The sequence below is a fragment of the Harpia harpyja genome, chromosome 25 (assembly GCF_026419915.1).
Source record: "Harpia harpyja isolate bHarHar1 chromosome 25, bHarHar1 primary haplotype, whole genome shotgun sequence".
In the NCBI taxonomy this organism is placed as follows: domain Eukaryota; kingdom Metazoa; phylum Chordata; class Aves; order Accipitriformes; family Accipitridae; genus Harpia; species Harpia harpyja.
This window is the reverse complement of record NC_068964.1, coordinates 203,173-216,502: the sequence shown is the minus strand read 5'-3', so window position 1 is coordinate 216,502 and position 13,330 is coordinate 203,173. Positions and strand designations below refer to the sequence as shown.

General features: G+C 58.6%; 1 protein-coding gene across 1 annotated transcript; it reads right to left on the bottom strand.

The window, feature by feature from the left end:
* Positions 1–5,032: 5,032 nt before the first annotated feature.
* Positions 5,033–8,552, bottom strand: LOC128135824 (C-type lectin domain family 2 member B-like). The gene is made up of 5 exons (XM_052774895.1): positions 8,414–8,552; positions 8,209–8,289; positions 7,466–7,623; positions 6,125–6,228; positions 5,033–5,141 (listed from the first exon to the last, which is right to left on the bottom strand). Exons 1-5 carry the CDS (start codon positions 8,478–8,480, stop codon positions 5,033–5,035), a joined length of 519 nt encoding a protein of 172 aa, XP_052630855.1. The 5' UTR covers positions 8,481–8,552.
* Between the last annotated feature and the right edge of the window lie 4,778 nt (positions 8,553–13,330).

The following is a 13,330-nucleotide window of genomic DNA, read 5'->3' as shown; positions in this document are numbered from 1 at the left end:
TGGCTGCGGGCGGCTCCGTCTTTTCCTGGGCAGGCTGGCGCTGAGTCAGCACCTCCAGAGCTTTGTCCTTGTCCCTGCTGTGGGGACGAGGGAAATCCGGACACCTCTGGAGGGGACGATCCCGGAGATGTCACCTGGAGGAGAAGGTGTCCCCGAGTCGGGGACAGGGGCTGGGGGTGTCCTGTGGTTGGGGGGACAATGTGGTGCCACCTCGGGAATGGGCTGACTGGGGAGGTGACAAGGGGGGGGGGGACACCAGGACCACCCCAGCAGGGACATGGCCGTGGGGACACCCCAGGCACCACACGAGAGTGTCCCCAGGGATCACTAATTAGGGCCTGAGAGCCTTAATTAGGGCCTGGGATTGCTAACGAGGCCCTAGGATCACTAATGAGGGTCCAGGGTTGCTAAGGAGGCCCCGGGATTGTTAATGAGGTCCATGGGTCACTAATGGGGGTCCAGGGTTGCTAACCAGCCCTTGGAATTGTTAATGAGGTCAGTGGGTCACTAATTGGGGTGCAGGGCTGCTAACGAGGCCCTGGGATCACTACTGAGGGCCCTTGGTCACTAATGAGGGGCCAGTGCCACAAAGGGGCTGGCTTGTGATGCATTAATTTTTCTTGATAACCCTAGAAAATAAGGTCTGTTAGCCCTGCTAATTAGGCTCTATTAGCCCTGCTAACTAGGCTCTATTAGCACTATTAATTAGGCTCTATTTACCCTATTAATTAGCTCTGTAAACCTTCCAATTAAGCCCTAAACCTTCCAATCAATCTCTGTAAACCTGTTAATTAATCTCTATAAACCTGCCAATTAAGCCCTATAAGGCTGTTAATTAACACCCTGTGACCCTCATTAATAAAGCCCTGCCCCCTCCCACCCCACCACGGGGAGGGGGGGAAGGGCTGGTTTTGGGGTGCCCCCCCCCCAGGGCGGATGTTTTTGCAGTGGTTTCCCCCCCCCTCCCTGCAGTGATTCACCCCACGGGGGGGGGGGGGACACGGGGGTGGCAGCGCTGGTGACATGGCTGAGGAGGTCGTCTACGCTGACCTGAGGGTCCCGGGGGGGACAGCCGGGACCCCCACCCGAGGTGGGAGGGAGGGAGGAGGAGGAGGGAGGGAGGAGGAGGGAGGGAAGAGGGATGAAGGGTGGAAAAGGGCTGGAGGGAGGAGGAGGAGGGATGGAAGAGGGATGAAGGGTGGAAAAGGGCTGGAGGGAGGATGAGGAGGGAGGGAGGAGGAGGAGGGATGGAAGAGGGATGAAGGGTGGAAAAGGCTGGAGGGAGGATGAGGGAGGGAGGAGGAGGGATGGAAGAGGGATGAAGGGTGGAAAAGGGCTGGAGGGAGGATGAGGAGGGAGGGAGAGAGTGGAGGAAGAGGGATGGAGGGAGGAGGAGGAAGGAGGAGGAGGAGGGATGGAAGAGGGATGGTGGGTGGAGGAGGAGGTGGAAGAGGGATGAAGGGTGGAAGAGGGAGAGAGGATGAGGAGGGAGGGAGGATGAAGAGGGAGGAAGGAGAGAAGAAGGATGGAGAAGGGATGGAGGGAGGAGGAGGAAGGATGGAGGAGGGATGGGAGAGGGAAGGAGGGAGGAGGAGGAGGGACGGGGAGGACCCTGGCTGAAGTGCACTCAGGACCACCCCCGGGGTGTCCCCACACTGTCCCCATCCCCTCTCCCCCCCCCAGGCCGCTGTCCCCGGGGGTGTCCCCTGTCGCCCAGCCTGGCCCTGGCCGGGGGCCTGATCCTGGGGGGACCATCGGCGTCCTGGGGGTGCTCGGTGAGTGGGGGGGGTCCTATAGGGTGGGAGCTTCTATATGAGGGGGACAGCTGCTATGTAGGGCAATAGGCCCTATATGGGTACAGCTTCTATAGGGGGGGGAGCTTGTGGGTGACCCCCCCCGCCCCCCCTCCAGCTCCACCGCAACCGTTTTGGGGCTGAATCATCGTTTTCGCGGGTTTTCCTCTCACCCCCGTGGAGCCGTTTGACGCCGGCGCTGAACCCCCATCCCCCACCCAGGGGTGCCCCGAGGTGGGGGTGGGGGTGGGTGCCAAAAAAGGAGGGGGGAGGTGGGGGGGGTAAGGATGGTGAGAGGGGTTGAGGAGGGGAAAAAGGGGGCGATGGCTTCAGAAAGGGGGGCGGTGGCATCAAAAAGGGGGGTGATGGCATCAAAAAAGGGGTGATGACATAAAAAAGGGGGTGATGACATCAAACAAAGGGGTGATGGCATCAAAAAAGGGGTGATGACATCAAAAAGGGGGTGATGACATCAAAAAAGGTGATGGCATCAAAAAAGGGGGTGATGACATCAAAAAAAGGGGTGATGGCATCAAAGAAGGTGATGACATCAAAAAAGGGGGTGATGACATCAAAAAGGGGGGGTGATGACATCAAAAAGGGTGATGGCATCAAAAAAGGGGGTGATGACATCAAAAAAAGGGGCAATGACATCAAAAAAGGGGGTGATGACATCAAAAAAAAGGGGTGATGGCATCAAGAAGGTGATGACATCAAAAAAGGGGTGATGACATCAAAAAGGTGATATGCATCAAAAAAGGGGTGATGACATCAAAAAAGGGGGTGATGACATCAAAAAAAGGGGCAATGACATCGAAAAAGGGGGTGATGACATCAAAAAAAAGGGGTGATGGCATCAAAGAAGGTGATGGCATCAAAAAGGGGCGAGACATCAAAAAGGGGGTGATGACATCAAAAAAAGGGGCAATGACATCAAAAGGGGGCAATGACATCCAAAAAAGGGGCTGATGGCATCAAAAAGGGGTGCTGACATCAAAAAAGGGGGTGATGACGTAAGAAATGGGGAGGGGGGAGCAGCGGCGGGCTGGGGAAGGGCCACCAACTTTTTGGGTTGACTTCAGGAGATGTTTTGGGTGCAGCGAGTGGGCGACCGACGGGGACCCCGATACCGACGGCACCCGCTTGTAACGGGAGCGCGGCCGAGCTGGCGGCTGCCCTTCGCCGTGACCTGTGCGAGGAAGAAGAGGAAGACGACGGCGGCCGGGGGAGGCCGAAGGCTCCTTGTGGCCTCTGCCCCCCCGGCTGGACCCCCCGAGCTGCTGCCTGCTACCGAATTTCGGCAGCTGCCCGTACCTGGGACGATGCTGCCCGCGATTGCGCTGCCCGCGCTGCCCGACTGCTCAGCCCCCGCGACTTCCCGGCTGCGGTGAGACACCCCCAAAATGATGCTGGTTCCCCCAAATACCTTCCGGGGGGGGGGGGGGGGGCTGGGGGAAGATTGGGGTGTCCCAAGTTGTGTAACACCCCCCCAAATATCACTTTTGGGGAAGGATTTGGGGGATATTGGGCATTGCAGGCAGCGGCACCCCCCAAAAATAGTCCTTATGGGTGGGTTTGGGGACATCTCGTAGTGTGGCACCCCCGAAAAAGCAACAGTTTGGGGGGGGCTTTGGGGGGGAAATGGGGCATCCCAGGGTAGCAGTACCCCCAAAAATATCCATTATTGGGGGTTTTTGGGGGTGGATTGGGCTGTCCCAGGTAGCAGCACCCCCAAAAATATCCATTATTGGGGGGGATTGGGGCATCCCAGGTAGCAGCACCCCAAAAATTGTCCATTTGGGGGGGGGGATTGGAGCATTCCAGTCTGCGGAACCCCCCAAAATATCCATTTTAGGGGAGGAATTGGGGCATCTCAGGCTCCAACACCCCCCAAAAAACCCATTGTGGGTAGATTTGGGGGTATCCCAGGCTGTGGCACCCCAAAAAATATCCATTTGGGGGGGGGATTTGGGGAGGAGGGGATTGGGGCATCTGATGCTGCAGCATCCCCAAAATATCTGCGACTGGGGGGGGCATCCCGGGTTGTGGATTACCGGGTGGGTTTGGGGGTGCAAGGGGGGGGGGGCCCAGTCTGACCCCCCCCTTTGGCCCCCCCAGACCTCCCTGGAGGGGGTGATGGGGGGAACCAAACCCCCTTTGGGTGGGGCTGCGTTTTCGTGCCCACTCCTGGATTTGGCCCGACGGCTCCCAGCAGCCCCCACCGTGAGTTGGGATTTGGGGGGGACCTGGGGGGGGGGGGGTGTCCCATGGGAGGGTGTGACCCCGGGGTGCCCTTCTTCCCATCCCCAGCCCTTTAGGGTAGCCCCCATCCCACCCATATTGGGGTGCCCCTCTCCCCCATACCCCCATCTGCATCGGGGTGCCCCTCTCCACATCCCCACCCATATTGGGGTGTCCCTCTCCCCATCCCCATCCCTATTGGGGTACCCCTCCTCCCCATCCCTATTGGGGTACCCCCTCCTCCCCAGCCCCATCCATATTGGGGTACCCCTTCTTCCCCATTCCCATCTATATCGGGGTGCCCTCTCTTCCGCATCCTTATGGGGGTACCCCTCTCCCCATCCCCATCCATATTGGGGTACCCTCTCCTCCCCATCCCACCCCCATCCATATCGGGGTACCCCTCTCCCCATCCCTATTGGGGTACCCCTCTCCCCAGCCCTATCCATATCGGGGTGCCCCTTTCCCCATCCCTATTGGGGTACCCCTTCCTCCCCATCCCCATCTAGATCGGGGCGCCCCCCCTCTTCCTCATCCATATTGGGGTACCCCCTCCTCTCCATCCCATCCCCATCCATATTGGGGTACCCCTCTCCCCACCCATACTGGGGTACCCCCTCCCCATCCCCATCAATATTGGGGTACCCCTCTCCCCACCCATATTGGGGTACCCCCCTCCCCCCTCAACCTCCCCCATCCCCCCAACTCTCCAGCCATCCCCCACCCCCACATTTTAGGGTAACTCCCCCCCCCAAACTTGGGCTGTACCCCTAATTTTTTGGGGTACCCCCCACAGGACCGGGCAGCGCGGGGGCCAGGGCCGGGATTGCGGGGTGCTACGACGGGGTCGCTCGGCCGTTGGAAAGTTGCGGGGCCGAGTTGCGCTGGCTCTGCCGCCGCGACGCCCTCCTGCTCTAGCTCCTTTATTGGGGGGCGGGGGGGGGGGGGGAGCACCCATGGGTGGGGGGGACACGACACCCACCCCCACCCCAGGGGGTTCAGGCGGGCGGCCGGGCGCAGATCCAGTGCTTCTCGGAGGCGCAGCTGGCCGTCTGCACGTCCGCGTCCCCCAGGTAGGCGCAGTCGGCCGCGCCGCGGACCGTGAACCTGCCGGCAGGCCGGCCTCCTCTTCCTCCATCCCTCCTTCCTCTTCCTCCCTCCGCCGTCTCCCCCCCTTCATCCCTTCTCCTCTTCCTCCTCCTCCCTAATCCCTCCAGCCGTCCCTTCTCCGTCCCTCCAACATCCCTTCTCCTCCTCCTTCATCCCTCCTCCCTCCTCCTCCTCCCCAATCCCTCCGTCCACCTCTGCCTCCCTACTTCATCCCTCCATCCATCCCTCCTCTTCTTCCCCCATCCCTCTATTCATCCCTGTCCCTCCCTTCTTCATCCCTCCATCCCCTCCTCCTCCCCAGTCCCTCCAGCCCTCCTTCATCCCTCCTCCTCCTCATCCCTCCATCCTGCTCCTTCCTTCATCCCTCCTCTTCCTCCTCCTTCTTCATCCCTCCATCCCTCCTCCTCCCCAATCCCTCCAGCCCTCCTTCATCCCTCGTCTTCCTCCTCCTCCTTCATCCCTCCATCCCTCCTCCTCCTCATCCCTCCATCCTGCCGTCCTTCCTTCATCCCTCCTCTTCCTCCTCCTTCTTCATCCCTCCATCCCTCCTCCTCCTGCCCAATTCCTCCATCCTTCCTTCATCCCTCCTCCCCTGTCCCTCGGTCCCTCCATCATTCATCCTCCTCTTCCTCCTCCTTCTTCATCCCTCTTCCCTCCTTCATCCCTCCTCCTCCTCCCAATCCCTCCTTTCCTCCCTCCTCCATCCCTCCTCCCCTCCATCCATCCCTCCTTCTCCTCCCCCTCCCTCCCTCCTTCATCCCTCCTCCTCCTCCTCAATCCCTCCCCATCCTTCCTTCATCCCTCCTCATCCCTCCATCCAGCCCTCCTCCTCCTCAACCTCTCCATCCCCCTCCTCCTCCCTCTCCCCATCCCTCCCCTGCGTCTCCCCATGTCCCCACCGTGTCCCAGTCCCTCCCCAGTGTCCCCACCGTGTCCCAGTCCCCCCCTCCCACTGTCCCCACCGTGTCCCAGTCCCTCACCAGGGCTGGGAGTGGGAGCCGTTGGCCCAGCGCCAGCGGTGCTGCGAGTCCTTCCAGAGCCCGACCCAGTGGTGGGGAGGACCCTTGTGTCGTGCCAGCAGCGTCTGGGGACAACGGGGGACGCCCGGGGACATGGGGGGGATATGGGGACATGGGGGGGGACAGAGGGGACACCCAGCGACACAGGGACGTGGGGTTACTGGGGACCATGGGGACATGGGGACATCGGTATGGGGTCGACCTACCCCAGGGGGATAGGAGGACACGGTAGGGACATGGGGACACCCAGGACACGGGGGTGTGGGCATATGGGGACCATGGGGACGTGGGGACACGGGGACATAGGACACGGGGACACAGGATGTGGGGACATGAGGACACGGGGACACAGGGACATAAGGACACACATGGCGATATACATGGGGACATGAGGACATTGGTATGGGGACACAGGGACATGGGGACACCCAGGGACATAGACGTGGGGATATGGGGACCGTGGGGACATGGGGACACAGGGACATGGGGACATGGGGACACCCAGGGACATGGGGGTGTGGGCATATGGGGACACAGGGACATGGGGACATTGGTATGGGGACACAGGGACATGGGGACACCCAGGGACATGGGACGTGGGATATGGGGACCGTGGGGACATGGGGACATGGGGACATGGGGACATTGGTTATGGGGACATGGGGACACAGGGACATGGGGACACCCAGGGACACGGGATGTGGGGACATGAGGACACAGGGACACAGGGACATCAGTATGGGGACATGGGGACACAGGGACACAGGGACTCGGTATGGGGACACAGGGACACAGGGACATTGGTATGGGGACATAGGGACACAGGGACATAAGGACACACATGGGGATATACATGGGGACGTGAGGACATTGGTATGGGGACACAGGGACATGGGACACCCAGGGACATGGGACATGGGGATATGGGGACCGTGGGGACATGGGGACATGGGGACACAGGGACATGGGGACATTGGTTATGGGGACATGGGGACATAGGGACACGGGGACATTGGTTATGGGGACATGGAGACACAGGGACATGGGGACACAGGGACATAGGGACATGGGGACACCTGGGGACACGGGATGTGGGGACACGGGGACACAGGGACATCGGTATGGGGACATGGGCACCCTCCACCACTCTCCCAGGTCACTCAAGCCCCGACCATCCTCCCAAGGGACCCCCCAGCACCCACCCAGGGGACTCCCCCCCCCCAAAGCCACCCACTTTTGGGTGCCCTCCCAGCATCCATCCACCCTCCCCCCTCCCTCCCAGCACCCTTGGGTGCCCCCCACCTTCTCTTCTGGGGTGTCGAGGGGGGTGAGGGACCCCCCCAAATCCCGGCAGCGCCCCAACCCGCGGCTCCAGTTGCCTTCCTCCTCGGAGAAGAGGTAACAGCGACCCCCGAAACCCAACCAGCCCCGGGGGCAGCCGCAGCCCCCGGCCCCCGCACCTGCACCAAAATCCCCACCTTTCACCCCAAAACGGGCCGTCGCGCTACGGAGGGCGGGCGGCGGCACCCACCGCCCGCTGACGATCCCCCCCCCCGCCCCCAGTGTCACCCCGTCCCCCGCCGCCCATATTCCCCACCTGTGGGATTCACCCCTTGTCCCAAAAATGGCCTTTTTTCACCCAAATCCCAGCTCCACTCACCCATGGGGTGCCCCACCCTGGGGGTGGCCGAGGTGCCCATCACCTGCACCCCCCCCTCATGTCACCCCTCACCCTGTCCCTTGTGTCCCCCCACTGGGATTCCCCCCTATATCCCCCAAATGACCTTTTTTCCACCCAAATCGACTTTTTCCACCCAAATCGACTTTTTCCACCCAAATCCCAACCCTGCTCACCCACGGAGTTCCCACTCGGGGGGGGGGGGGGGTCCCTGTCACCCATGTCCCCCCCCCCCATGTGTCCCCTCTCATCCCATCACCCCATGTCCCCATCCCCCCCCCCCCCACTGCCCCAGATTCTCCCCACTCCCACTTTTCCCCGATTCCACCCCATTTTTTTTTGGGGGGGGGGGGGGCAAATTTCCTACCTGCCAGCAAAGCGGCGGTGGCGACAGCACCAGCGACGAGCCCGGCAGCGGCGACGGCGGCGGCGGCCACCAAGATCCGGCCTGCGGCGGGACGGGCCGCGGCGTCAACGCCCACCCCCACTCGCGCGGTTCCCCGTGTCCCCTTCTGGTCCCACCACTCGTGACATGAGTTTCACCCAGTCTCAGCCCACCCACCCTCACCTACCCGGCAGCCGGCGGCGTTTACCCCGGTGCCCTCGCACCTCCGGCCCCTCCTGGTGTTTTCCCTCCATGATCTGTGGGAAGGACACTATTTTGGGGTCATTTCCCTCCTTTTGGTCATTTCCCACCCCCCCCCTTCCTCTACTTTTGGTCCAAAAAAAGTGAGGAAAAGGAGCTGAAAGACCCGGAAAAATGCAGGAAATGGACTGGGGGGGGGTGGGGTGGGAAAAGGGTTGATATTGGCGGGAAGGGGGGGGGGGGATTTTTGTTAAAAAAAAGGGGGATTGGGGTTTAAAAGGGGTTTCTGTGGAAAAAAAGAGAGGGATTCTCGTGGAAAAAGGGGGATTTTTTTTGCCATAAAAAGGAATTTTTCAAAAGCAGGGAGGTTTTCTCTAAAAGCGGGGGGGGTGCTTTTTTGCGCAAATGGGGATCTTTCCAACAATAATAAAGTTTTGCGGAAAGGGTTGGGGGTTTTTTTTTTGCAAAAAGGGGGAGATCTTTTCTAAAAAGGGAGATATTTATCTAAAAAAGGAGGATTTTTTCCCCCCAAATGGGGGATTTTAGCCAAAAGCTGGGGGGTGCTCCACCTCCATCCACTCCTTTGCACCGGGAGGCAGCGACTGCCACCCCGACAGGTGGGTTTTTTGGGGGAAAAAAAACCCCTATTTGGCCCAAAACTCCTCCACCGCCCCCCCCTCCAACCAGACCCTGGGGCTTCCCCCCCCCGCCCAATCCCCTAAAACTCCAGAAACTCACCCCAAAACCTGCCCCAAGCCCGAAAAGAAGTTAATGCCGCTTGCTGACGGCTTCGTCAACGGGGAAACCCCACCCCCAGCACCCGCAAACGCCACCGGTTCCCCCCCCGGACCCCCCCACCCCCCCCCACCCTGGGCCTTCGCCACGGAAATGGGACCCAAGCGTCCGGCTCCTTCTCCTCCCCCGCTGCCACCCCAATTTTTGGGGGGGTTCGGTGCCCCTCCAACAACCCCAGGGTGCTTGCAAAGGTGGGGGGGACACCTTGGAGCTGGCTGCGCCCAGCATACAACCCCCCCCGCCAGCTCCCAATTTTGCCCCTCCCTCAAAAAAAAGAAGAAGTTCTTCCAAAGAAAAGCAGCAAATTGCCCCAAATAGACTCAAATCTCCCTTTTCCGGGGCGAAAATACCCGATAACGCAAAAGGGACCCAGGTGTCCAGCTGTAAAAATAAAAAACCCGATGGAGTGAAGTTGCTGGCGGAGGGGGGGGGGGGGGCGGGGGAGGAGGATAATTTGGGGAAGTTGCGGTTTTTTGGCTTTTTTTTTTTTTTTGGTGAGTGGGATCTGCCACTGGTGCCCGTTTTGGGGCTAAAAAAGGGGTTTTGGGGGGAGGGTTATTGGTTGGCGTTGCTTGAAATAACACCCCCCCCCCCCCGAAACACTGCCTCCGCAAGTGGTCAAGCAGAGCAGAGGCATGCAAAGCAGCGGGTCAAAAATAGCAAGAAGGGGTTAAACCCACCCCCAAAATAGCCGGGTTTTGCCCCAAATGATGTTGTCCCCCCGCAGCAGCGGGACGCAAGAATGGGCAAAGCGTTGGGGGGAAGAGAGAAATTTGGGGGTGAAACATTGCAATGGGGGGGGGGTCTGAGCTAGGTCGTTGGGTGGGGCGATGCGTTTTGGGGCAAAATGACGAGTTTTGGGGCAAAAATGTCATAATTTGGGGGGCTCTGAGCTGTGGCGTTGGGTGAGGTGATGAGTTTTGGGGCAAAATGATGAGTTTGGGGGCGAAATGTTGCAATTTGGGGGGCTCTGAGCTGGGTTGTTGGGTGGGGTGATGAGTTTTGGGGTGAAATGTTGCAATTTGGGGGGCTCTGAGCTGGGCCGTTGGGCGGGGTGATGCGTTTTGGGGCAAAATTATGAGTTTGGGGGCAAAATGTCACAATTTGGGGGGCTCTGAGCTGCGTCGTTGGATGGAGTGATGCGATTTGGGATGAAATTATGAGTTTTGGGGTGAAATGTTGCGATCTGGAGGGCTCTGAGCCAGGGTGTTGGGCGAGTTGATGTGTTTTGGGGCAAAATGATGAGTTTTGGGGCAAAACATTGCTATTTGGGGGTCTCTGAGCTGGGGCCTTGGGTGGGGTGATGAGTTTTGGGGTAAAATGTTGCCATTTGGGGGGCTCTGAGCTGGGCCGTTGGGCGGGGAGATGCGTTTTGGGGCAAAATTATGAATTTTGGGGTGAAATGTCACAATTTGGGGGGGTCTGAGCTGGGGCATTGGAGGGGGTGATGCATTTCGGGGCAAAACGATGAGTTTTGGGGTGAAACGATGAGTTTTGGGGCAAAATGTCGCAATTTGGTGGGCTCCGAGCTGGGGCCTTGGGCGAGGTGATGCGTTTTGGGTGAAATGACGCACTTTAGGGCAAAAAAGCTGCTTTTCTCCGGGGGAAGCAGCGGGGGGGGGGTGGCGAGAGGATGCTCCTGGCTGGCCACGTCCCGCATCCCACGTCCCGGGATCCACGTCACCCCAGGGCTGCCAGGAGGTGGGAAAAAAAACCCAGGAAACCCCAAACCCCCCAATTTTCCAGGAAATGGCATGTTTGGCCTCAAAAGCTCCTTCGAAACCAGCCCCCAGATGAGTTTTGGGGCTGGATTGCTCATCAGGAGGATGGTCCTGAAATGAAGGTGCAATCGTGGGTTTTTTTTTTTAGGGGGGGCACCACGAAGCGCCGAGTGGGAAAACCCGACGGGTTTTGGAATGAATTTGGGCGGATTTTGTGGTTTTTGGTGCCATCGGGGTCGTGCTGTCCTGTGGGGAAAATCCACCTCAATAAAGCATTTAAGATGCGAAAATAAACTTTTTTTTGGTTGGTTTTTTTTTTTCCCCTTAAAAAGCAGAATCTGGGCAAAGGGAAAATGTTGGCACTGCCCATCACTCCCTACCCCCCCCGCTCTGGGCACTTTTGAGGGGGAATATTCCCTAAATTGGCCACAGGGGAGGAGGAAAAAGTGGTTTGGGGTTATTTCTTGCCTGCAACACCCCTTCTCGGCCATTTTCGGTCGAGCAGCTCCCGCCTCGAGCCATCCAACACCCCTAAAAAAGGTTTTTTTTCCCTAAAAATAAAGGGATGCCCGAGGGTTTTGGGTGGCCCTTGGTGCTGTGCTGGGCCAAATGGTTTTCCCAAGGGATTTGGAACTCACGACGGCTTCACCAGAGGCTCGGCCGGTTTGCAAGGGCGCGGCGTGGATTTGCAAGGATGCAACACGGATTTCCAAGCGTGCACGGGTAATTTGGAAGGATGCAGCGTGGATTTGCAAGGATGCAACGTGGGTTTGCGAGGATCTAGCGTGGATTTGCAGGAATCCAGTGTGGGTTTGCAAGGATGCGATGTGGATTTGCAATGTTGCACGGCCGATCTGGAAGGATGCAGTGAGGATTTCCAGGGATCCGGTGTGGATTTGCAGGAATCAGTGTGGGTTTGTGAGGAGTACCAAGAATTTTGAAGGGCGCAATGTGGCTTTTGCAAGGATGCAACCTGCGTTTGCAAGGCCAGGGCATGGATTTGCAAGGAGACAACTTGGATTCGCAAGGGCACAACATGAATTTGCAGGGATCCAGCCCAGATTTGCAAGGATGCAATGTGGATCTGCAAGGATGCAATACAGATTTGCAAGGATCCAGCCCAGATCTGCAAGGATCCAGCCCAGATCTGCAAGGATCTGGTGCAGGTTTGCAAGGACGCAATGTAGATCTGCAAGGATGCAATATAGATTTGCAGGGATCCAGCCCAGATTTGCAGGGATGCAATGTGGATCTGCAAGGATGGAATACAGATTTGCAAGGATGCAATACAGATTTGCAAGGATCCGGTGCAGATTTGCAGGGATGCGACGTGGATCTGCAAGGATGCAATACAGATTTGCAAGGATCCAGCCCAGATTTGCAAGGATCCGGTGCAGATCTGCAAGGATCAAATGCAGATTTGCAAGGATGCAATATAGATTTGCAAGGATGCAATATAGATTTGCAAGGATCAGACGCAGATTTGCAAGGACGCAGCGTAGATTGCAAGGATCCAGCGTGGCTTTGCAAGAATCCAGCGTGGATTTGCAAGGATCCAACGCAAATTTGCAAGGATCCAGCGCAGGTTTGCAAGGATCTAGCCCAGATTAGCAAGGATCCAGCCCAAATTTGCACCCAACGCCTGCACCCCAGCTCACAACGGGGCCCTCCCCGGGGGGGGGGGGGGGGGGCACCCCGTCATCCCCCCCCGCGATCACCCCAACGATTGAAGCAACGTTTCCGGAGTTTTCTTCGGCATCCGATCGCAGCTACGAATTTCCGGCGGGGGCGGTTAAACGGGCTCCGGGGTGGAAAAAATAATCGTCGAGGTGCCGGCCTGTAACGCTTCCCACCCGCCATCGACGGGATCTAGTGGTTTCGATCATTTCCGCTCTCAAAATGGGGGTGTTTCCTCTTTTTTTGGGGGGGGGGTCTCCGCTGGGTGAGGGGTACGTGGGCGTCCGTGTTCCCCCCCGCTCCATGCTGCGGGGCACAACCTTTATACGAGACAGCGGAGAGACACAAACGCATCGTGGGAGGCAAAAAAAAAAAGGCCGTCACGGAGCGGCACCACCTCCTGATCGATTAATATTAATTTACGATTCATTTTGAAACGGCCTTCGAAAGCAGCTGGGCGACGCTGGCTTTGGAGCGAGGGGAAAAAAGCACAAAAATGGGCAATTTGGGGTCAATAATGCGCAATTTTGGGCAGCCGCTGGCCAAATGGAGAAGATAGACAAAAATCCCCTGAATTATCCCCAAATGAGGGCTGGTAATGACAACCAGGCGGGTTGGGTGCTACCAGTGCCACGGGTTATTTTTGGGGTGAATTCGGGTGGATTTGGGATCATCGAGGTGGGGGGGGGGTCAAGGGGAGCCAGGCGTCC